This window comes from Cheilinus undulatus, linkage group 14 (assembly GCF_018320785.1).
Source record: "Cheilinus undulatus linkage group 14, ASM1832078v1, whole genome shotgun sequence".
In the NCBI taxonomy this organism is placed as follows: domain Eukaryota; kingdom Metazoa; phylum Chordata; class Actinopteri; order Labriformes; family Labridae; genus Cheilinus; species Cheilinus undulatus.
In genome coordinates, this window is record NC_054878.1 from 42,516,133 (window position 1) to 42,540,023 (window position 23,891).

A 23,891-nucleotide genomic window follows, 5' to 3' on the forward strand; every position below is an offset into this window, starting at 1 on the left:
CTGAAGCAGCAGCATGAGAAACAGAAACATTTTCATCCCTCTGAACCTGCGACTCTTCCTCTCTTCTACAACAGCCACCTCTGTTAACTGTTTTCTGACCAGCTGTTAGTCGCCGTCTCATGGTGATCGTCTTCACCAGCCTCCATTAAAGAGGGTGACCACATCTGCTTTTAACTTCCTCTTTTCTTACAGCTGGTGTTAGACCTCAGAGTATCTGCAACACCCGTGAGAATTCAAACACTGATGTGTTTCCATGGATTCTCCACATAACCGAGGTGATTGATTTAAACAGAATAAGACCTGCACTCTGTAGGTGCCCTCTCTGTCATTTACACCCTCATGTCTCATCTGAGAATCCTAGAAAGAGTTGTGACGTCCATCTTGGACTGATGGGGTAAAGCCTCAGCAGAAAACTTCTCATGGATGGCAATAGTGGACTACTGTTTTTATCAGTAATTCTACACAAAAGGCCAGTGTACGTCAGCTCCTGGACTATCTGGGTGCCAAGAATGTACAGAGCTGCAGAGCTTCACTTAACATTCCCGGTGAAGAGCAGAGCCGTCAGACAGCGTAGCCTAACAACCGAACACCAAACAAACAGAGCTGGAGGGCGACGGGGATGGAGGCAGGCATTGCCAGGATTTAGGATGAATTACTTTTCCAAAATACCAAAATCTACAACAACACACAACTATGAAAGGGAATACACTCTTGATGTTTAGTTTTATGTTACAGATATAAATGTGACTGGTCTCATAGATGTCAGTCTAAACACAGAAAGTCTTTGATTAAGATTGGTATGAACCCTCCAATAACGTGGAGAATATTTAGTATAGTAAGAAGGTTAATCCTCCTTGAAGAGTTGGAATTTAGATGACAAAGCTGTTGACAAAAATGGTCTTCTTTGCAGGAAAACAGGCACCATCATCCCTAAGCAGCTGGATAATTAACTGAATTTAGTTTATTTTGATGGACAACAGAGTTAAACAGAGAGGCATGGCTGCATGCCCTCTTATGGCTTCCATACCGGGCCATCGAAATTTGACCACCCCGTCAGCATACTCCACCAGCACCGAGCTTCCTGTGTTTGGAGTGATACATCCATTCATTTTCTTCCACTTATCTGGGACGCACTCTGGATAAGTGGATGTGTGAAACACATCCGTCTGATGTGTCAGGTTAGACAGACCCAGGACTGTTAAGCGACTTGAATCCTACATCAGACAAGAATGGGACAAAATTCCTCCTCTCAAAACTCCAGAAATTGGTCTCCTCACTTCCCAGACGTTTACAGACTGTTGTTAAAAGAAGAGGAGATGCCACACAATGGTAAACATGGCCCTGTCCCTACTTTTTTGAGATGTGATGCTGGCATCAAATTCAAAATGAGCTGATTTTTCACAATATGGTAAACTGTCTCAGTTTCAACATCTGATGCTATTTATGTTCTATAGTTAATAAAATATGGGTTTATTAGATTTAACAATCATTGACTTCTGTTTTTAATACAATTTTCCCAGCGCCCCAACTTTTTTTGGAATTGGGTTTGTATACAAGAATTATGACACCACACTGAAAAAATAAACTTAAAGTATAAAAAGTGTAAAAGAAAATAAAGTGCTTGGATCCAACCAATCGTATATGGTTCTTATGTATTTTGTAATTCATTATTCCTCCACCAAAATTCACAGCTAAACACATCAGAGCTGTATACAAAAAAACAACAGCACATCAAACAAAAGAATAAAAAATATAGAGAAAATATACAGAAAATATTTAGCCATAATATAGTGCAAATATTTTTTTAAAGATTCACGATTAAATAAAATAAAGGAAATTAAAGAGAGCAGATGTCACTGACCGGAGGGTGTGTGACGTCATGTGTGGGCGTGTTTATGTAAAGTAGGAAGGAGCAGCAGGGAGAGGGCGTGAGCGTGTCTCCATCATCAGCTCCATCCTCTCTCAGCTCTGAGGTGTGTCTGCGCCGCTGCAGCCGCAGTCGAACCCACAGACACGGACACAGACACGGACACGGAGCCGGTGGACCGAATTACATCGACCTCTTCTCTTTGTTCCCCCGGAAAATGGCGTCAAAATGTCCAAAATGCGACAAGACGGTGTATTTCGGTGAGTGCATGTTGTCTGACTAAGCCGAGTCTGTCATTATGTGAATACTGAAACAGCTTAAACGTCATTTTTCATGAAAATACGCTCCACTATTTATGTTTTCCCTTGTATTTAACTCGTTCGTATTCCCACGGGGGATTTGGGGTTAAACCGGATTAGCTAGCCAGTGCAACCCACCAAGCAGGCAGAGGTCATATGATCAGAACTGAAGCAAACCCACTGACAAAAGGGGGTTCATTTTGGAGAATTACTTCAAACTCAGCCAAAATTCTTCATTTCAGTCTTTTACTAGTAAACTTCTAAATCAACCTTAAACTCAGTACCAAATGGATTCTTTAGTGACTCATAACTTCATTATATATCGCTGCATTATTACAATAGAGGCTATAAAAGGGGAAAATATTAATACGTGAATAGAGGAGCTGAAGCTCTCACAGCCAGGTAGTGAAAAGAGTGTTGTTTAAATATTTCACCTGGTCAGAAATGATTTTAAACTCATTTTGGTGAATATTTCAGTGAAACTGAAAAAAATTATCTCTTGTTTTATTACCAGATTATTAAAAATAATTATCTAATGGTGCATTAAACAAAAGTAGACAATGTAGGATTCACTTTATGTGATAGTATAAGGCAGTGGTTCTCAGCTGGTGGGTCCGGACCCAAAAGTGGGTCGCAGAAATGTTACAGTGGGGGCCTCAAAAAAAAAAAAGTCTTTGACAGGGTTATTATAGTTAACGAAAACTAAAATAAGTCTTTTTGAGTAAACTGAAACTAACTAAAAAATAAGATTTACTAAAAACAATGACTGAAACTTAGTCCTACACATATAAAACCAACTAAATGAAATCAGGGACAAAATCTTAGTTTTAGTCCAAACCTGGAGGGTATAAAATCACCGTATTTGATTGAAGAAGACGGTAAGTTATTTATAATATCACATTAGAATAAATAAAATGAAAAGTGAAGAGTATCCTGTTTGAATATTTTTATTTTTATTATTTTACATTGTTAACTAGATCTGACAAGCAGGGCTTCAAATTGGGGGTGGTTCTGGGGGGCCCAGCCAGATTTGGCCCGTCTGTAACAAGAGGTCTGTAAAATCACAGTCAATTGTAAAGTTAAAGTTAAGCTGTGATAACCATTATTATAGTTGATACCTGAATAATGACCACTCATAACGGACAGATATTTTTAATCATTCATGCTTTAATAACCTTCTTCAAAATGTAAACATCTTTCCTTAAAATGGATGAAAAGTGCGCCATTTTTGCCCCTTTAAAGGCGAAATAAAAACGCCATACATTAGCAACAGAGTTGAACCCCTGACTCAAGAGTCCATAGAGATTTGGCTGTAGAAGGGCCAAGAATAGACAGAAAGGGTGGTTAAAGAGGATTAAAAAGTAGTACATATTGGATTAAAGTTTCAAAAATGGGTTTGGGCCAGCCACACAACAGACGATTTTCAAATCTTAAATGATTTTAAAAATGTTTAAGACCACAAACATCTTAAAATCCTCTGAGCGTACACATTGAAAGACTCAGCCAGACTGTCAGAGACAACACACCTGCCGATCTGCCAGTGACCTGGTGTGATCGTGTGACTTCAGAAGAATAAGAAACGTGAATGTCTATCGATACTGTCGGCTCGCCGTCCCTCTCACTGGCTGTCCTGGCATGTGTTGCAGGTGCAGTAAAAATCATAAAACAAGAAAATTAATCAGGACAAAATCCTGGCCGGAATGAAGGTGCAGCTGTGTTTATGCTGTTGAGCGGTGATAGTACGTATGATCCGGCTGGTGACGCTTCCTGGTCCGCTCGCTCTCATTAGTTGTCATCGGGAAGGTTATAATAGTTTGGGGTTTTTTATTAGTTATTATTTCTATTTAGTTTTTACCTTGTCTTTATCTTCAGTTTAATTTAAATTAGTTTTTTTCTGCTAAGTTGCTAGTTTAGTTTTTATTTTGCAGAAATGCTTCAGTTTAGTTTTTATTAGTTTTAGTTTTAGTATTAATTTTAGTTTTTTCGGCAATATTGCATACCTGTCAGAGGTGAGACCCAAAACGGCTCATCACATTTCATTTATTTATTCAAATTAAATGTTTGTATACAATTTAAGGCCAAAATTTACCGTAGTGTGAAGTCCTCTCCAATCAAATCAGGGGGTTTTACTCTCCAGGCTTGGGCATACATGTCAGTCATTATGCTGCTATTAAAACCAAAACTAAGGAGATTTTGTCTTTCATTTTATTTTATTGTAGTTAGCTTTCTAGGCACATAATTTAGTGTTTTTATTTAGTTTCAGTTAACTATGATTTTTACATTTTAGTTTGTTATTTAGTTAGTTTTAGTTAACTATGATAACCTTGGTTGGGGGTTTTCCGTCGAAGGCACTACGACCTTGACCTGTAAATATCAAATGTGTTTGCAATGAGGCTTCACTTGGGATAGGCCCTCACGATTCTCAGGGGAGGCAAATCTTACCACAAATCAGGCTTTGAGAGACAAAAATTGGCAGAAAATATGATGAAATAGATTTTAAATGTGGCTAAAACAGGTCATCATTTCCCAACATGGAATAAGGGACACAAAACAGGCAGAAAGTGGCAAAAAGCAGCAGAAAGGGAGGTGGCTAAATGGCAGAAATGGGGATAAAAGGTGATGAAATAGGATTTAAAAAAGTGATAAAAATGGGTTTAAGTGGGGAAATGGGTAGGGGTAAAAATGGGGAAAGAAGTGCACAAAACTGATGAAAAGTGGCATCATGATTTCTATCAGTGCTACTGATCCAAGCACACCCATCGATCCTATCAACAAATCACAACTAGAGACGACCTGTTCTCTGGGTTCATCAGGGGCCCAGGTGGTTCTGCGGGCAGGCCTGCTGACATGCATCCCTTATTGCTGAAAAAACTAAAACTAATAGAAACTAAGCAAGTTGGACGGTGTGCATAAGTTTTCTTTTAACTTTTTTCTCATTATGCCTTCATGCCACTCAAAGTGCAATATTTCAGCCCTTTTTGTTTCAATCTTGGCTATTACAGCTAATGAAAGACCACAATACTGTGCGTCAGAATATTAGAATATTGCATAAGACCCATTAGATGAAGGGCTTTAAACACAGAAATGTCCACCTACCTGAAAGTATGCTCATTATGCTCTCTGTGGGTTGCTGAGTGACAGGCCGTTGCCATGCCATCTGCTGGTGTTGGTCCTCTGTGTTTCATCAAGTGCAGAGTCAAAGCAGCCAGGAGATTTTAAAGCTCTTCATGCTTCCGTCTGCTGTCGAGCTTTTAGGGAGACGCTGGTTTCCTTTTTCAGTACCGGCCTTCAGTGAAGCCAGGACTACTAATAACTGGTTTCCTGACATTTACGCTTGTTTGGCAAGCTGACTGGTCTGACCTGAAGCTCATAGAGAATCAATGGAGTATTGTCAAGAGAGGCAGCAGCGCCAACAATACAGACAAGCTGAAGGCTGCTATCAGAGCGACCTGGGCTTCAGCAGTGACTTTTATGCCACGTTATGTTGATGCAGTGAGGGCCTGTGTCCTCAGACACCGGTTTTTCCTCTGGTAGCGCCACTGATGTAGTTACCCTAAGTTGGGGGTGAGCAATATTAATATTTTTAGGGCTGATACAGATAGCAAATGCTAAAAATTCATGAGACAGAACCAATATGCATTTAAAGTGAAATGAACCTATAGTACGCTTCAGTAATTTCAAGTAGGGATGTTCTGATAGCTGTTTTCAGACCAAATACAAGTACAAGTCCTTAATGCCTTTACTATTCTTTAATTATTTTGAAAGGTTGTGTTGTTTTTATCAGGTACAGCTGCAGATATTTCTCAAAACTCACCTTCCTTCTCAAATAATGAGAGGCAAACATCATTCTTATAGGGGACATATTATGCAAAAAATCATTTTTTCACGTTTTCCTAACAAAAATATGTGTCCCTGGCCTGCCCATAATCCCCTCAAATACTAGAAAATCCCCCACCCCCCTTCACCACCTTTCAGAACATGCATGCTGAAACAATCCATTCTCAGATTTTCCCCTCATGATGTCACATGGGGAGGTAGCCCCGCTCCAAGGTTCGGTTGGCCCTCCCTGCCTGGAAGAAGTTCTGCCCTCCTCTCAAACGGGATCCGGCTCTTCTCGTTCACATAAAAGAGCCGGCTCTTTGAACCGGCTCGATTACGAACGACCCATCACTAGAAAATGCAGCAACAGACAGCTACAACAAAGCAGCTGGGCGGAGGAGTTGTAGGGGTGGACTAACATTATAATGCTACTTTTTCTAACTAGATGTAAATGTACGGAGTGTTTCCAGAGTCAAACTGGGGACCACTGTGTTTAAACTCAGCTCATATTAGGCTATAAATGGTCCACTATCTCTAAAAAAGATAACAGGAAGCCGTTACTGGTCCTCTGATCTTCAGACTCTCTGTCCACCAGTCACCCTCCTCATATTAACATGTATGTCTACTTTCACAGGGAAAAAGGGGTGACATGATCTCTCTTAGGAGTGAGTTGTTGTCTTTTAGCTTCCTTTCATCGTGGATCCTCACCACATGGTGGAGTAAATAATTTATTAATTGCACATGCATCAGGGATCAATTTTCTTTTTGTTCTCTCCTCTTCATCTCTCTGGTGAACCCCGCCCCGAATGTTCAGCCAAACATGCTCATGTTTCTTCAAAGCTGGAATTGCTGCTGAAATTATAACATGTTTGGCTGAAATTATAACATGTTTGGCTGAATGTTCAGCCAAACATGCTCATGTCTCTTCAACACTGAAATTGCTGCTGAAATTATAACACTAAAAAGGTAAAACATGTTCCCTGTGGCAGAGTGAGAGCGTGATTCATATCTGCATTGGGAAATTGATCTGTTTGAAATACCTGCTCATGAGTTTCAGGCTCAGAAATCTTAGATCTATTTTAGGACCTTGAGCTTCAAAGACGTCACGTTCAAATGAGACTTTCTCTGTGTAATATGCATTTATGGAATATATTTATTTAGTATGTCAGTAATACAGAGCTTTAAGATAGAAATGGGTGAAAAGGAGCAAAGGCAACAAGAAAAAAATGAGCTTGATTGCTTTTTTTTAAAGCAATAGGAGTGATGCTGATACAATTGCTGTTCTGATTATCAGTCTTTGAAAAGGTAATAGATTCCAACACACCACGGTGCTTTTGTAACAACGTGGAAGCCCATTTCTTTCAGTAAAAATTTTAAAACGTTAAATAATAAAGAAAAAAACTGATTTAAAGTCATACTTATGAGACAAAAGGTCAAAATGATGAGATTATGAAGCATTCTGAGAGGAAAGAGATTAACGTAATATTTTTGAGACAGTAAGGCAAAGTCTGACACTACATTGCTTAATTATGAAATAAAAAGTCAAAAAGAAGGATTAAAAAGTCCAATTAAGAAAAAAAAGTGAAAGTGAAAAAAACTTAAAAGTATGAGATAATAAAAAACAAATTAAGAGAAAGTAAGTCATATTTATGACAAAGACACACAATAATGTCAAAAAATTTAAAATACAAGACAAGAGGCCTGAATTAAGAGTTATAACATTAAAATTGTGAGATTAAAAGTCAAAATTTCCCATTCAAATATCAAAATTGTGAGAAAGTAAAGCAGTGAGCTAAAAAATCAAAATAATCATAAGAGAAAGCAAAATTACAAAGTGTAAATATGCACATTAAAGTCAAATAATAAGATTAAAATTTAAAATGAGGAGAAAGTATGTCAGGTTTCAATGAGAAAAGAGAAGACAATTTATCACAATAATACAAAAAAATGGTAGAACACCAAAAATTTAAGTAAATTCATAAGATTATCAGATCAAAAGTCAAGCTTTTGAGATAAAATGTCAAAATGATGATTTAGTATTTAGTAATATTTATGAGACAATAAGGCAAAATTTTGAAATTATATCACATGATTATAGAAAAAAAGTAAAAAAAAAACAAAAAAAAGTAAAAAAAAAAAAGAAAGAAAAACAACCCACCACAATTATGAGGTAAAATTCAAATTATGAAAAAGACAGATCATATATATGAGACATAAAGTCAGCATTATGGAAAAAAAATAGAAATAGCCTATGTCATCAAAGACTAAAATTAAGCGCAAAATAGTCAAAATTCTGACATGAAAAGTGTACTTTTTATTGAAATGCCAAAAGTTTGAGATAATAAACACTGTGGCTTAGTGTAGTAAATTCTCTTACCTCATATGTGTTTGCACACATTAATGTAAACAATCTTATATTATCTACCTCATGTAAATGTGCCCAGATTCTTGCATATTTTATACTCTGATCATGTTTAGTCAGCATCCTTGCACCCTTTACACATCTTCTAACCACATTATCAGTGCACACTGACTTTAATATACTAGAAATAATACTAACAAGAGATTGTCCGGATTTAAATCTTGATTTTTATTATTCTTAATTCAGTTTGATTTTTTTTTGTATTTAAAGTTAAATTCCTGTGCATTGAAAGCAAAGCTAACCAGAGTCAAAAAACTAAAAATGAGAGTAAATCAAATCAATTAATAATAATTATGATCCGTATGTAATAAGGAAAAATCACACCTACATTATGAAATTGAATGTCTGAATTTTGAGTTCAATGTCAAAATCATGAGAGGATTTTACATGAGAAAAAAATCAAGACAAAACTGTTCAAAATATAAGGTTAAAAGCTGAAAAAATGAGTTAAAAACAGATGTTTTGAGATTATAAGTCATTACTCTATTTTCCATCCATTTTAGATACTGCTTATCCCATTTGGGGTCGTGAAGTTGTTTGTAATTATGGCAAAAAAAATCAACAGTTGAGAGAAAAAGCCAAATTTAACATACCATATATTGTAGGAAGTAATATCTATGAGATATCAAGTCAAAATCACGGCCCTAAAAAGGATATAAAGCCAAAAGTATGTGTAAAAATTGTGAGATAGTAAGTCATAATCATTCAATGAAAAGTCAAAATCCTGGCTTTAGTCATGATATAATCAAATTGATATAAATGATGTATTTTCTCTATTGTACTGGTAGTACTGGGCCTCCATAGTTACATACTGTATTTGCTCCAGCATTAATTTAAAGTTCCCTCTGAGTATGAAGGTGACTCTGTCTCATATCACAGCGACAGGCTGCCAGCTGAGCGTCATGTTGTAAAAGGGCGTCAGTTTATCTAGTGGGATATTCTGGGAGGAGGACAAGCCGATAAATGGCTGTTACTCTTTCTATGCCTTTATCAGTTCCTGTTTACTCAGAGGAACACACTTGAAACTTAGAGTTACTTCATTAAAGAGACGTTTGAAGGGATTATCCTAAAATTGTTGCTTTAGCACTGAGTACTTGAGCAAGTCATGGATAATGCACTACGCAGAGAACAGAAATCCTGTCTGTGCATCTTAGCTTTATATTAACATCTACTTAATTTAGCAGCTAATGATTCCTGAGAACCTTCAGGTTGATAGAAACCAACATACTGCTGTCTCTTCTTCTTTTGCAGCGGAGAAAGTGTCGTCTTTAGGGAAGGACTGGCACAAGTTCTGTCTGAAGTGTGAGCGCTGCAACAAGACGCTGAATCCAGGAGGACATGCTGAGGTAAGAAAGCAGAAAAATAGTAGCAGTCCTCAAACTGCTAGTATTTTATCTGAAGGTTCACCAGAGCTTATTATTGTGTGGCAGCACAGGATGGTTCTTTATTATTTCATTGATTGTACTTTCAGTACATCTTTTTCAACCCTCACTGATCATGATGGACATACAGCGCCCATAAAAAGTATAGCCTAGGTAAATAAACAATAAACCCTTGTTTATCTTTTCATGTAAGGTATTTGCCCTTTGTGTATTTCTTTGTTTAATTTTGTCCAATTTTTAAACGCTTTAATCCTATTATTTTTAGCATGATTATTTTTCTCTGCATAAAACGCTGCATACTGACCATAACACTCTAACGTCACAACAGTTGTCCCTCTGAAAATCTTTGCTATAGGCCTCCAGTAGTCTGTATTGCTGTCAGGTTTGCGGGGAAAAACTCAAAAGGGAGGACCCAAATGCAGATAAAACAAAAGACTGATTTAATTAACAAACAAAAGAACTTACTAGAACAAAAAACCAGGAATCAAAATCAACTAAACAAAAGCCAAGGAGGCACGAGGAAGATCACAGGGAGTAGCACAGGGAGTAACTGGCATGAGGAAGACATCAAATGAACTGACACAGATACAGGGAGACAGAGAGCTTAAATGCACAGGGAGTGAGTAACAACGGAGGACAGGTGTGGACAATCAGACACAGGTGAAACTGGTGAAGGTAATCACAGTGGAGGGAAACTGAAGCAGGAAGCAAAACTAGAATCACACACAAGGGAAGGCAAACTACAGAATAAAACAGGAAACATGGAGCACTTCACAATACACAACACTGGACCAGGAGGAGAATCAAACATGAGACACTAGGAGGGAGCAAGGAAGCAAAATACAAACAGGGAATAAAACAAAACATGAAACACAGGGAATGTAAAACTAAACATGAAACACAGGAAGAGTAAAACTAAACATGAAACAGGGGATTACTAAACAAGAAACACGAGGAGTAAAACTAGACATGAAATACAAGGAGTTACTAAACATAAAGCACAAGGAATTAACTAAACATGAAACAGGAAATGTAAAACTAACAAGAAACAGGGAATACTAAACAGGGATCACAGGGGAAGTAAAACTAACAAGAATCAGGGAATTACAACACATGAAAGAGAATCAGCACCTCCAAATCTGAGGTCATGGTCCTCAGTCGGAAAAGGGTGGAATGCCCTCTCCAGGTTGGGAATGAGATCCTGCCCCAAGTGGAGAAGTTCAAGTATCTCAGGGTCTTGTTCACGAGTGAGGGAAGAATGGAGCGAGAGATCGACAGGCGGATCGGCGTGGCGTCTGCAGTGATGCAGTCTCTGCACCGGTCCGTCATGGTGAAGAAAGAGCTGAGTCGAAAGGCGAAGCTCTCGATTTACCAGTCGATCTACGTTCCCACCCTCACCTATGGTCATGAGCTGTGGGTCGTGACCAAAAGAACAAGATCACGGATACAGGCAGCTGAAATGAGTTTCCTTCGCAGGGTGTCTGGGCTCTCCCTTAGAGATAGGGTGAGAAGCTCGGCCAGAGAGAGACTCGGAGTAGAGCCGCTGCTCCTCCGCGTTGAGAGGAGCCAGATGAGGCGGCTCGGGCATCTGGTCCGGATGCCTCCTGGACGCCTCCCGGGTGAGGTGTTCTGGGCAAGTCCCACTGGGAGGAGACCCCGGGGAAGACCTAGGACACGCTGGAGATACTATGTCGTTCGGCTGGCCTGGGAACGCCTTGGGATCCCCCAGGAAGAGCTGGACAAAGTGGCTGGGGAGAGGGATGTCTGGGTCTCCCTGCTTAGGCTGCTGCCCCCGCAACCCGATCTCGGATAAACGGAAGAAGATGGATGGATGGATGAAACACGAGGAGTAAAACTAGACAAGAAATACAGGGAAAAACCTAATTACAAAATGAAACTAGAAACAAGGAATACAACAGTAAAACCCAAGAAATTAGAACAGGGGTCATGATAACAATGTGTTCCTTGTATATTTTATATTTTATTTTTGTATTATTATTTGTTTTTTTTATTATTATACATTTTTACTATTATATTCTAATATTATGAATATATATTAATAGATAAACATTTTTAATTTTATTTTTTTCTTTTCCTCCCCTCTTCATCTCTCACTGTCCTTCATTTACCATTTGAATATCACTCTTCTGTCTTGTTATTTCTCACCAATAAAAAACCCCAAAACAAAACAATAAACGCCTCTTTAATGTCAAAGTGAAAACAGATTTCTACAAAGTAATGTCAGTTCAATAAAATATGTAATGTAATTTAAGTGACTGCATTAATATTCACCCCGATCATTTCAGTATATAGGAGAGTCACCTTTGTCTGCAGTCACAGCTCTGAGTCTGTGTGAATAGGTCTCAGTCAGGCTTGCACATCCAGACACTGCAATTTTACTCCATTCTTCTTCAAAACTGCTCAAGCTCTGTCAGGTTGCACATGAACAGCCCTTTTCAAATCCAGCCACAAAATCTCTTGGATTGAGATCTGGTATTTAGCTCAGCCCCTCCAGAACATTCCCCTTGTTGTTTTTAAACCATTTCTATGTAGCTTTCAGTAAGATAAGATTGTCAATAAGATTGTCCTCCTGGATTTTCCTGTGTTTTACTGCATTCATTTTATACTCTACCATAACAAGCCTTCAAGGCTGGCTGCCAAGAAGCATCCCCACAGCATGATGCTGCCACCACCGTGATTCACAGTGTGATGGTGTGTTTGTTGTGATGTGCAGTGTTTGGAGTCTGCCAGAAAGCTCCATTTTGGTCTCATCAGACCAAATAATTTTCTTCCACTTGACCATGGAGTCTCCCACATGCCTTATGGTGAACTCTAGTTGAGATTTAATCTGAGTTTTCTTCAACAGTGTCTTTCTCTTTGCCACTCTCTCATAAAGCTCTGACTGGTGAAGAAACCAGCCAGCAGTTGTTGTCTGCAGAGTCTCTCCCATCTCAGCTGCTGAAGCTTGGAACTCCTTCAGAGTAGTCATAGGTGTCTTGGTGGACTCTCTCACTAGTCTCCTTCTTGCACGCTCACTCAGTTTGTGAGGACAGCCTGATCTAGGCAGATTTACAAATGTGCCATACTACTTCCATTTCTTGATTTAACTCTGAGGGATGTTCAGTGCCTTGGAATTTGTTTGTATCCATCCTTTTCTCAGAGTTGCTTGGTGTTCTTTTGTCTTCCTGGTGTAATGGTACCAGGAATACTGACTAACCAGTGACTGAACCTTCCACACACAGGTGTCTTTATATTAGAATCACTTGAGACACATTCACTGCACTCAGGTGATCCCAGTTTCACTAATTGTGAGACGGCAAGCACCAATAGGCTGGGCCTCTGTTGAATTAGGTCTGTCACTTTAAAGGGGGTGAATACAGACTATTTATGTAGTCACTTATACTACCTTACATATTTTTGTTAAACTGACATTAGTTTGAAGAAATCTGTTTTCACTTTGACACTAAAGAGTTTTACTTGTATTTTCTATCAAAAAGACAAATTATATTGATCATGATTGATTTATGAAATCAATAAAAGGGTGAAACATCCAAGGGGGTGAATATGACTTAAAGACACTACGTAAAAGTGGATTCAAATTAAGCTGGGGTTAATGTAGAAACAAGGAAGTGATACAGCCTTTGTTTCCTTTGATAAAAGGAACCAAACCTCAGCAGGAAGTGCATGTGGTTTCATTGTGGTCTAATTTGTACAGTCATTTTGCTGACTTTCTCCCCAAACAGGAAGTGCGCAGTAAAGTTATTACTAACAGAAGTTCAAGTTTGACCACAGAGAAACCTCATGCACTTATTGTTGAGGTTGTGTTATCTGATTATCAAAAACCAGTGAGGTTAACAAGCTGCCCTGTGTTTTGGATTTGTGTGCATTAAGTGCATTCAGAAGAGATAAATCCCCTTTCCCAGTCAGATTCTTTCTTTGTTGCTTTTCTGCATTAATCTATCAAAGCCATTGTAAGGAGGGATCATCAAACACAAGGTTTAAATGGTAAAGACACATTAATTTGGACATCTAACATGTCTCTACTGCCCCCTTTTAACTCAAAGCTTTGTTTTAAAATGTGTTTTTACTTGTCATTTTACTGTCTGAAGGAGCTCCAGCTCATTTCACACAAAAGCTGGAAGAGCAGTTGCTAAAAAGAAAGCAGGATCAAGAGCAGTATAAAAAAATCACATTAACATCACTCGCTTGGGGATAACTTGGACAAATAGTAGGTTTGGATAAGTCTTGAATAGAGCCACAGATGGAAGGGGAAAACTGGGGCCAGAATTGTCTAACGTGTGGCCAGCTCAAAGCGTCCTTTTACACAAAAATTGTCATTAATTATGCCTGTATCTGTAAACATTGTGTTTAAAAAGCCAACCTTGATAAAACTTTAGAGAGAAGAGACAGTACAATTATTCTATGAAATTGTTTGTGAGTCATTTTTAAGAGTTAAGGTACATACCATGCCTTTTACTTTTCAATATCATTGCACAGCTATTATGCCAGAAACTGCAGCTCCATGGATGGCCACTAGAGACTGATTTCAAGAGTGAGTCAGTGCCCATAGAGTCCCATAACAGATGTCCTGATGTTACCTCAGAATTAAACCATGAATTTTTTATTTATTGATGACAGGGTTTATCAACTATATTAGCTTAGCAAATAATTTATCATGTATTGTTTTAAATAATTTAGTATAATGCAAAATACTTTGATTTATTAAAATTAATTTAGATAAATAAATATTGTGGTACTGTATATTTGGTATCATATCCTATAAGAAGACCTATATCATCATACTGACTCGCATCATATCAACCTGTAACGTATTATATCAACACCAAAAAAACTGACATACGCCAATAACAGCTGCTGATGTATATCAAACATGGAAAATAGACAAACTATTTTTTAAATGACCTTTTATAGCTAAATACACAGTCATTAGAGATACGCATGAAAAATCTTGCATGAAAATATCTTAACTATGCTTCAAGGGTAGAAAACATTTGCTGATTTTTTTCACAGTATGCAGTTTTTAATTTTTTAAATTTTATTTTATTTTTTCCTTACATGATAAAAGCAAATTCATAATATCTGTGGACACACAACTGTAAGTGCCAAAGTAAGAACATGGTCTAATTTTAGCCTCTGAGTGGTTGGTGAGATATCCCGCAGCACTTCCCTGGTTAAGTGAATGCATCATCATTCAAATGTACCAGTCAGTGAACTCACCACTGCTCATTAGGCTGAAGGTTTCTAAGTACTCCGGGGCTTTTGTGGTCCAAGTGGTCACATTGGGCTCAGTAGCAGGGACTGCACTACTGAATAACTTGTGATCCTATTATTCACAGTGAGTGAGAGAGAGTTTTAACAGCTTTTGTAGGCTTTAGTTAACTTTAAACTAGGAAGAAAGGTCCTGAAAATCACAGCTTAGCAAATAAACAACAGGTTTAAATACTATTTAGTATTTAAACTGTTTGATTAAGATTGTTCCATTTATTTACAGTAGGATTGCTTTAAAAGCAGGCTGTTATTTATTTATCTATTCTTTCTTTTTTTACACAGCTGAGGGCCGGGAGAACAGCATTTGTCCTTTTTATATGTGCACATAGATCAAGAAAATAAGACATAAAACACTTTTTTTTTTGTTTGTTTGTTTTTTTTTTATCCTGAGGCCAGTGTCCAGGATCATGGGGCTGCTACTTTCAACATTACTGCATTATCTTCTCCTGAAATGGGTATCTCATTAAAGGTCACACTATTGGAAAAACAAGGATCGGATAAAATAGACCACAGAATGGATGTTTTGAACTGATGAAATATCAAATAATAACATCTCAGCATTTTTTTCAAAACTTCCTGAGTCATATGGATCCAAACAGATGAAATGCTTTTAACTAAACCTCTCCTCTGTTAGCTGATGAAGCCTCTGCTTACATGTGCTTTTGTATTTTTGCAGCATGATGGGAAGCCTTTCTGCCACAGGCCTTGCTACGCCACTCTATTTGGACCAAAAGGTGCAATTTCCTCTTGTTTGCACCCAAAATGTTTTACCAGCTCTGTTGTTGTTGGTAAATTATGCAACATTTGGCTCTGCTTTAGGCGTGAACATCGGCGGAGCCGGCTCTTACATTTATGAAAATCCTGCCAACGAAGCTCCTGCTGCAGTGTCAATGGAAACCAACGCCAAACCAGAAGAGAAAAAAGCCCCCGCACGAGGACCCGTGAAGGGTGAGAAATATGAGGAGAAAGTGTTGGGAAGGGAAACTCAGCTAGAAAATATCTGCTGAAGTGGGATGTGGAGGTGTTTGATTTAGCTGGGCTAACTTTTTGTTGAATAGATGGACAAGATAGTGGAAAAAACAGAGGACAAAAAGGAAGAAAATACTCATCAAACTCATAACAAATCAAGAAACATGGATTGAGTTTGTTTAAAGGAAGATGTTAAAATCAAAACATTTGTGTGTAGCTGAGAGCACCAGCTGGGCGTATGCCTGGATGTAATATTACATTTGATTTAGAGTTTAAAGTTAACCAATTTAAAGCTACAGTGTGTGCACCAGCTGGATTTAATCCCTGTTAAAGTTACAGCTGGGTAGGACTTTCCCTCACTGGATGGATTGGGCAAAAATTTGAAAGGCTTTTCTAGTGTAATATGAATGAAAAATGTAAAAACTTATAGTAAAACACAATTGACGCACATCTTGTTTACAGATTGCTTATTGAAAAGGCATGAAGAGTTATATAGTGCATTACTCAGTACCTCATCATTGAAATTTTTTAAATAAAAAACTGAAATATCAGTATACAGACCTGCAATTATCTCAGGTTCCTCCTATTTCTCTCAATCTTTGCTGAAGCATGATATAATGATATGATGTAATCCTCTGAAATGAACACAGAATTCACTCCTTTGTATTTTTCCAGCTGCAAGCTTCTCATCTTTCTCTGGAGGACCAAACATCTGCCCTCGATGCAATAAGACAGTTTATTTTGGTACACAGAACGCCATCTTTATATCTCTCTGTATCTTGTTTTACTATATATATGTGCTGGAATGTTCCTGAGTGACTGGTTGTCATGGTAACTATCTCCACTGTTGTGTATGTAGCTGAGAAGGTGTCGTCTCTGGGGAAGAACTGGCACCGGCCTTGTCTGCGCTGTGAGAGGTGCAGTAAGACTCTGGCTCCTGGCAGCCATGCAGAGGTGACGGAAGTATCAACACGGTCACAGTCAAACAGATAGATGCTTTTTTATAAATGTTATTTTATATTAATTGTGTTGTTTCTGTTGCAGCATGATGGGCAGCCGTACTGCCACAAACCTTGCTATGCTGTTCTGTTTGGACCCAAAGGTAAGAAGAAAAGAAACACCAAAAGTATCATACATTTATTATACAACAGTCTGGAGGAGATTTCTCAGATCTATGCACATTTAGCAGAGGAAGAGTTGAACTTGTAGATTTAAACTTCTGTAGGTTATAAGGCAAATAACTGCTGGGTTTAAGGCCCGAAAAATTCATAAAGAGGCTCTGTAAAAAGAGCAAAAGATTCCTAAAGACAGACAGAAACTACATTGATGTACTGTAATATGTGTACTTGCCAAGCAGCAGCCTCCGTTGTTGAAAAATGAAGCCAATGCTAAAGTACAAAAATCTGCAGTTCTCCTAGTGTCCACTAAAAGCCAGAGATCTCAAGATCACAACATCTCGTAAAAGACTGTAAACAGCATGGACGTGGTCTTAGTGACATCCTTCAATGGTTGTTGAAGAGGAATTTTGAAGTCCAATGATGGCAGTCACTTTACAGTTTTTCTTGATTGCTTTGATGCAGCAGTCAACTCAAACTCCACATTTTTCAAAACAGTTAACACACAGGCCAAAACAGTGGCACTCATGTTGGAAATGACACATTTTGTTTGCAAAAGGCTCTGACCGTGCCAAAATATTTAGAATATGCAACAAAGCAAATTTTGCCTTCAAACACCACAACTTGCAAACAAGTGTATGAGCTCTTCCAATCAACCATTACACAGTGGACAACAAAATACAAAATACAGCACTCAGTGCGAATCAGTCCACCATTGCTTGTCATTGTAGCCTATTACTGTACGTAGCTTTCATGCCAGTGCCATTTGTTGTCAAATTTGCCTTCTTGCAAAGAATTGGATCCAGAATCAGAAATGCTTTGGTGCAAATTTTATTGATTCCATTGATTTTTTTAATTTAAACTGTGGCTGAAAACTGAAATACTGTAAATATTACACAAAATACTTGTAAACCAAAATACAATCTATTACAGTAAAGTATAAAAATCTATTACTGTAGAGTATAAGAAATAGCCACTATTGATACTCAGTCTCTTCTGTCTTGACGATGGGGCCACATGGCCTCATCCACATCACATTCAATATCCTCTCTTGCAGTGCACCGAGGGAAAAATCTTCTTTCATGCCTTATCCAGCCTTGACATTCCTCTGCACCTATTTCTTGGGCAGCAGCAGTCATTGCATTCAGCAAGGGCATATGCTCCTAGGGACGGTGATCATAAACCTTCCACTTCCAAGCGCTGAAGAACTCCTCTATTGGATTCAAAAATGGGGAATATGCTGGAAGGAACTGCATCATCATTCGAGGGTGTACTACAAAACACTCATTGACAAGGCGAGAGTGGTGGAACGCCACATTGTCCCAGATAATGACAAAGAGTGGCATGCCAGGCCTCAACAGCCCTCTCTCCTCAGGTGGGATCAGCCTGTCATGAAGTGCATTCAGGAATGTTATGAGGCGCTCAGTGTTGTATGGGCCAATGGGGATGGGGATATGGCATAGGACACCATCATTGGAGATGGCAGCACACATGGTTATGTTGGCATTACAGTATACTGTAGTAATGTTTCCTTACCTCCACATATTGGCATCTGGCCTCCTTCGTCAGAGTTCCTTTGAAATGGAACTTTATAGAGCTGCTTCATGGCCATATGGTTCCTTCTTAGAATGCAGTCAATGGTGGTCACACTCACGTTGTTGATGTTCTTAAACATGCCCTGATCTGCGATCACTGCTGCCCTGATTTCATGCAGCCTTATGGCATTGTTTGCCACAGCCATGTTCACAATGGCTTCCTCCTGCTTAGCACTACAAATTCTCCCTCTACCACCAGAGGATGGTAGCCTTTGGATTCTGTAAAGAATACATGTAATAGGAATGAGGAAACAATTACATAAAGTATATCACTGAAGTTATTTCTGTATATACTGTACAGCAAAATTACCTGTTTTCCTGTTGAAAAATTCGGACAATGGATGCAACAGTGTTTCTGTTTAGAACAGGTTGGACTCTTTGTCCAGCCTCTCTAAATGAAAGGCCATGATTGATAACGTGATCAATAACAGTTGCCCGAATTTCATCAGAAACCTGAGCCCTTCCAATTATACCTCCACCTCGCACTCGGACTCCTCTTCCTCGGACCCCTCTACCTCTTACTCTCACTCTCATGTGCCTTAGACCTCTTCCATCCATGTTGGCAAAGAACAACACAGACGCTGCACCTTTTAAGGCCTGCAGACTGATTGCTAATTGAAGATTTGTGTGAAGGAGTGTCAAACAGGTGCTTCAGTGATTTCATACTGATGTAGGTAGTCTCTAATGGTTAGGAACAGATGGTTTCTGTTTGGTTACCATAGCTGAAACAATGGAGTTTGGACTGCTTGAATGACATCCGTGTTAACTGTTCTGCAAAAGGGTGGGTAAAATGTGTCAATCCAATGAGAAAAGGTTAACACATTTGCAAAGACGTGTCTTGTGCTCTGCTAAGACAGTGATGATGAAAACCGAGTGGATCCAAGTTTCTTTAAGCAGGTCAAAGCAATCAAGAAAAACTGTAATGTCTCACACTAGCTTTCAGTCAGTCACTCTCCTAATTACCTGTAATGATTATCTTTCTGTAAAATCAAAACAGATGAGTTACTAACTAATTAATTGTGTGCCCATAAACAATATTGCAACTAAATTGTCTTTTACCTGGTTGAAAAAATGTTTATCTTTGTTCACTTTACATCAGTGGAGGCGGCCCCTTGGGTCCTTTATAGAAATGGGAAATATTTCTGCAGAAATAAACATGTTCACATTCCAGAACACTCCAGAGTGGTGCGCAGACGGTCTAGCAGTCTAAGGCACGACCCATGTACGCAGGCAGCCTGGGTTTGAAGCCGGCCTGTGGTCCTTTGCTGCATGTCTCTCCCCACTCTCATCCCATTTCCAACTCTATCCACTGTCCTCCTCTGTCAAATAAAGGCACTAAAAAGCCCAAAGATAAATCTTAAAAAAACAAAAAAAGAAAAGAAAAAAAAAATAACACTCCAGAGCATTCACCTTGTTGTCTTTGAACTATTTCTGATTTCTCCATATGCTTTGGGTCTTTGTTGTGCTGAAAAATAAATCTTCTCCCTAGCTGTAGTTCTCTTACAGATTGAATAAGATTGGCCATCAGGATTTTCCGCCACGTTCATTTTACCCTCTACCTTTAGAAGCCTTCCATGGCCGGCCACAGAGAAGCATCCCCACAGCATGATGCTGTGGGATGGTGTTTTTATGGTAATACTGTGTTTGGAGTCTTGTCTGATGGTCAAAAAGCTCCATTTTGGTTTCATCAGACCAAAGAACTTTCTTCCACCTGACCATGGAGTCTCACACATGCCTTTTGAGGAACTCTTGTCAGGATTTAATCTGAGTATCTTCAACAGTGGCTTTCTCTTTCCCACTCTCCCATAAAGCTTTGACTGGTGAAGAACCAGGCCAACAGTTGTTGTCTGCAGAGTCTCTCTCATCTCCGCTGTTGAAGCTTGTAACTCCTTCAGAGTAGTCATAGGTGTCTTGGTGGCCTCTCTCACTAGTCTCCTTCTTGCACGCTCACTCAGTTTGTGAGGATGGTCTGATCTAGACAGATTTACACATGTGCCATATTCCTTCCATTACTTGATGATGGATTTAACTGAACTCCGGGGGATGTCCAGTGCCTCTGAACTTTTTTAGACTTGGACTTTTCAACAGCCTTTTCTCTGAGTTGCATTGGGTGTTCTTTTGTCTATGTAGTGTAATGGTAGCCGGGAATACTGATTAACCAGTGACTGGACCTTCCAGACACAGCTGTGTTTATACTACAATCACTTGGCATACATTTACTGCACTCAGGGCATCCCCATTTCATTTCAATTGGCTGGACCTCTGTTGAATTAGATAAAAGGGGATGAATATTTATGCAGTTATTTTACCTAACATGTTTTTGTTTGATTGACATTACTTTTGACATTAAAGAGTTGTTTTTTTGTTGGTTTTTTTTTTGTCAAAAAGCCAAATTATATTGACCAAGGTTGATTTAGAAAATCAGTAAAATGGTAAAAAAAAAAAAAAGAAATCCAAGGGGGTGAATTATTTTTATAGGCAATGTACTTCTTTAAATGCAAAGTGTTTTGGGCCTTTTAAATGTTTTTCATGACAAGAAAAAAAGCAGCAGATACTCTGAAGAAAAAGGTTCACAGAGGATCCAAAACTGTCTGAGTGGTTGTAAAAAAGTTGGTTTGATGTAGAAATGTTGACCTGCTCCTTTAAAGTTAACCCCTGTGTTCTGCTCTCCTTCAGGTGTGAACACTGGAGGTGTTGGCAGCTACATCTATGATGATCCTGAAGCTGAGGCTGAACAGTAAACCCAACGTCTCACCTTCAGGACCCTTGATGTCTCTGATCCGCCTTCTGACGTGACTCGATATTTGCTACCCTCACTGGGATGGATTCGTAGATGTTCTGTTGTATTTGTATATTGTTTATATATATATTTTTTGTACCAAAAGAAACCTTAAACACGTCCTCCCAAGTGAGCTTCAGATTTGCCTTTCAGTTTTTTTGGTTCTCTCTGCCAAATAATTATTAACGTATTATGTAGTGAATTAAAGCGCCTGAGATTTTTCACTCATTATTAAAAGTTTTTCAGACTTTTGTGCACTTGAAATAATGTACTGTATGAGAACGTAACAATTCCACCAAATTACCATAAGTGTTTTTTGGAGAGTTAAATCCTGATTCTAAAAAATGTAGATGTAGATAATGTACTGTAGGCACTTTAACGTGCATTTTACTGAATGTTTTGAAGCTGATTTTGAGGTCTGTTGTGAATAAAAAAAGCACATCAGATTTTCTAAACAAAAACGTGTTTATTGTCTTGGGAAACATGTTTTCATGGTTTATTCAATACTAAATAGCAACAATTCTGAGAGGTTATATTTTATAAGAGGATAACAGTTAGAGTTATATGATCCCTCCTGTCAGCTGTCGTCCCAAGCAGTCACATGATCTTTCCCTAGTTTCCAGCTGCCCTTTCACAGCAGGCTCTAGCAATGCTAGTTCTAGATTTAATGCAAACACAAGATAATTTTGCTCTACAGAAAGCATGAGCACTCAACAAAGAAGTCCCTAAAAACAGTTAAATCCTTATGTTTTGCCTCCTTGAGTCAACTGTGCTGACAGACAGGCAGCAAGAAGCTAAAACTTCACCAAGGCTGTCAAGTGGTAATCCCCCTTCACAAAAACAGAGGTGTCTCCTATTTCAAATCAAGTCCAATCAATTAAATTAACCACAGGTGGACTCCAATGAAGGTGTAGAAACATCTCAGCAAAGATCAGAAAAATGGGAGCAACCTGTGCTGAATTTCAAGTGTTTTTGCAATGTTTCTGAATACTTAAATTATGACATTTCAGTTTTGCATTTTTAAGATGTGCAAAACATCTAAATTTCTGTTTTCACTTTGTCATAATGGTGTACTGAGTGTAGATTAATGAGAATAAAAATGAATTTAATCGGCTGCAACATAAAATTGAAAACAGTGAAGGGGTCTGAATACTTTCTGAATACACTGCATAATTTCTCATATTTACTGTCAAGTCCCGCCCTAGAAGACAGTAAACCAATAAGAGGGTAAAACGTCACTGACTGTTGAGCGTATGAGCACGCCCCTAACTGGAAACACGTTCCCCGGAAGAGGAGGTTTGTCAAGTTATCACATTGTACAGGAAAAGGGAGAGCAAGTTTACAACATAAAAGTATACAAATGCCAAAAATACACCAAAATGCGGAGCAATTCACCAAAAGATAAACAAATAAGGACAAAAGAGGACTAAATATATGAAGGTTAAAGCCTTGGCTAATTACACTGGTCATTTTACATCTTTTTTTTTTTTTTTTTTTTTTACTTAGCTCCCATTATTTATAGATAGAGCATTAAAGAAAGTAAATAGAACTAAACATATATAGACCTCTTGTCCATCTGAAATCTTAAACAGATAATGTGAACTCAAATGTTTATACTACAGCTTTGAATTTGATTGAGACCTATCCACACAGAATAAGTGCTCTGATTGCAGCCAAAGGTGCATCTACTAAATACTGTCTTGAAAGGGTGAAGATTTATGCATTTATTTTACATAACACATTTTTATTTATCTGGTATTAATTTGTAAAGATCTGTTTTCACTTTTGTTCAGTGCCTTTGAAATTAATTTACATCCATTCCCTTACTTATACTTGTCAATAACCTTTTATCTAATTCAATTGGAGTGTTCTTTTGTCTTCATGGTGTAATGGTAGTCAGGAATACTGATTAACCAGTGAATGGACCTTCTACACACAGGTGTCTTTATACTACAATCACTTGAGGCACATTCACTGCACTCAGATTATCTCAATTTCATTAATTGTGGGACTACTTTTTGTTTATAAAAGCCTGATTTTATTTACCATGATTGATTTATAAAATTAATAAAAGGGTTGAACCTCCAAGGGGGAGAATGCTTTCTATAGGTTCTGAATATGTCATGCATTTAAATGTAGAAAATCGTTTGTTTGGACCTAATTTTTGGTTCTTTAAATAAAATTACCATAAGGTTTCCAGTTTAATCTGTGATCGATGGCAAATCCTACTTATACTTTCTATTTCAATATTAGCTAGTATAATGTGTACCTTATTATTATTCACTCGCCGCCGAAGGCCATTCAAAAAACATTCGCCTTGTGAGCTTTTTTTTTTTTTTTAAATTAGCTGTCTTA

At 38.2% G+C, this 23,891-nt stretch overlaps 1 protein-coding gene across 1 annotated transcript; it reads left to right on the forward strand.

The window, feature by feature from the left end:
- The first annotated feature begins 1,939 nt into the window (after positions 1-1,939).
- Positions 1,940-21,938, forward strand: crip2l (cysteine-rich protein 2-like). Its single transcript, XM_041805615.1, has 8 exons — positions 1,940-2,127; positions 9,659-9,753; positions 15,755-15,812; positions 15,898-16,026; positions 16,723-16,791; positions 16,907-17,001; positions 17,092-17,149; positions 21,434-21,938. The coding sequence occupies exons 1-8, from the start codon at positions 2,085-2,087 to the stop codon at positions 21,496-21,498; spliced, it is 612 nt and encodes a 203-aa protein (XP_041661549.1). The 5' UTR covers positions 1,940-2,084; the 3' UTR covers positions 21,499-21,938.
- Positions 21,939-23,891: the final 1,953 nt, after the last annotated feature.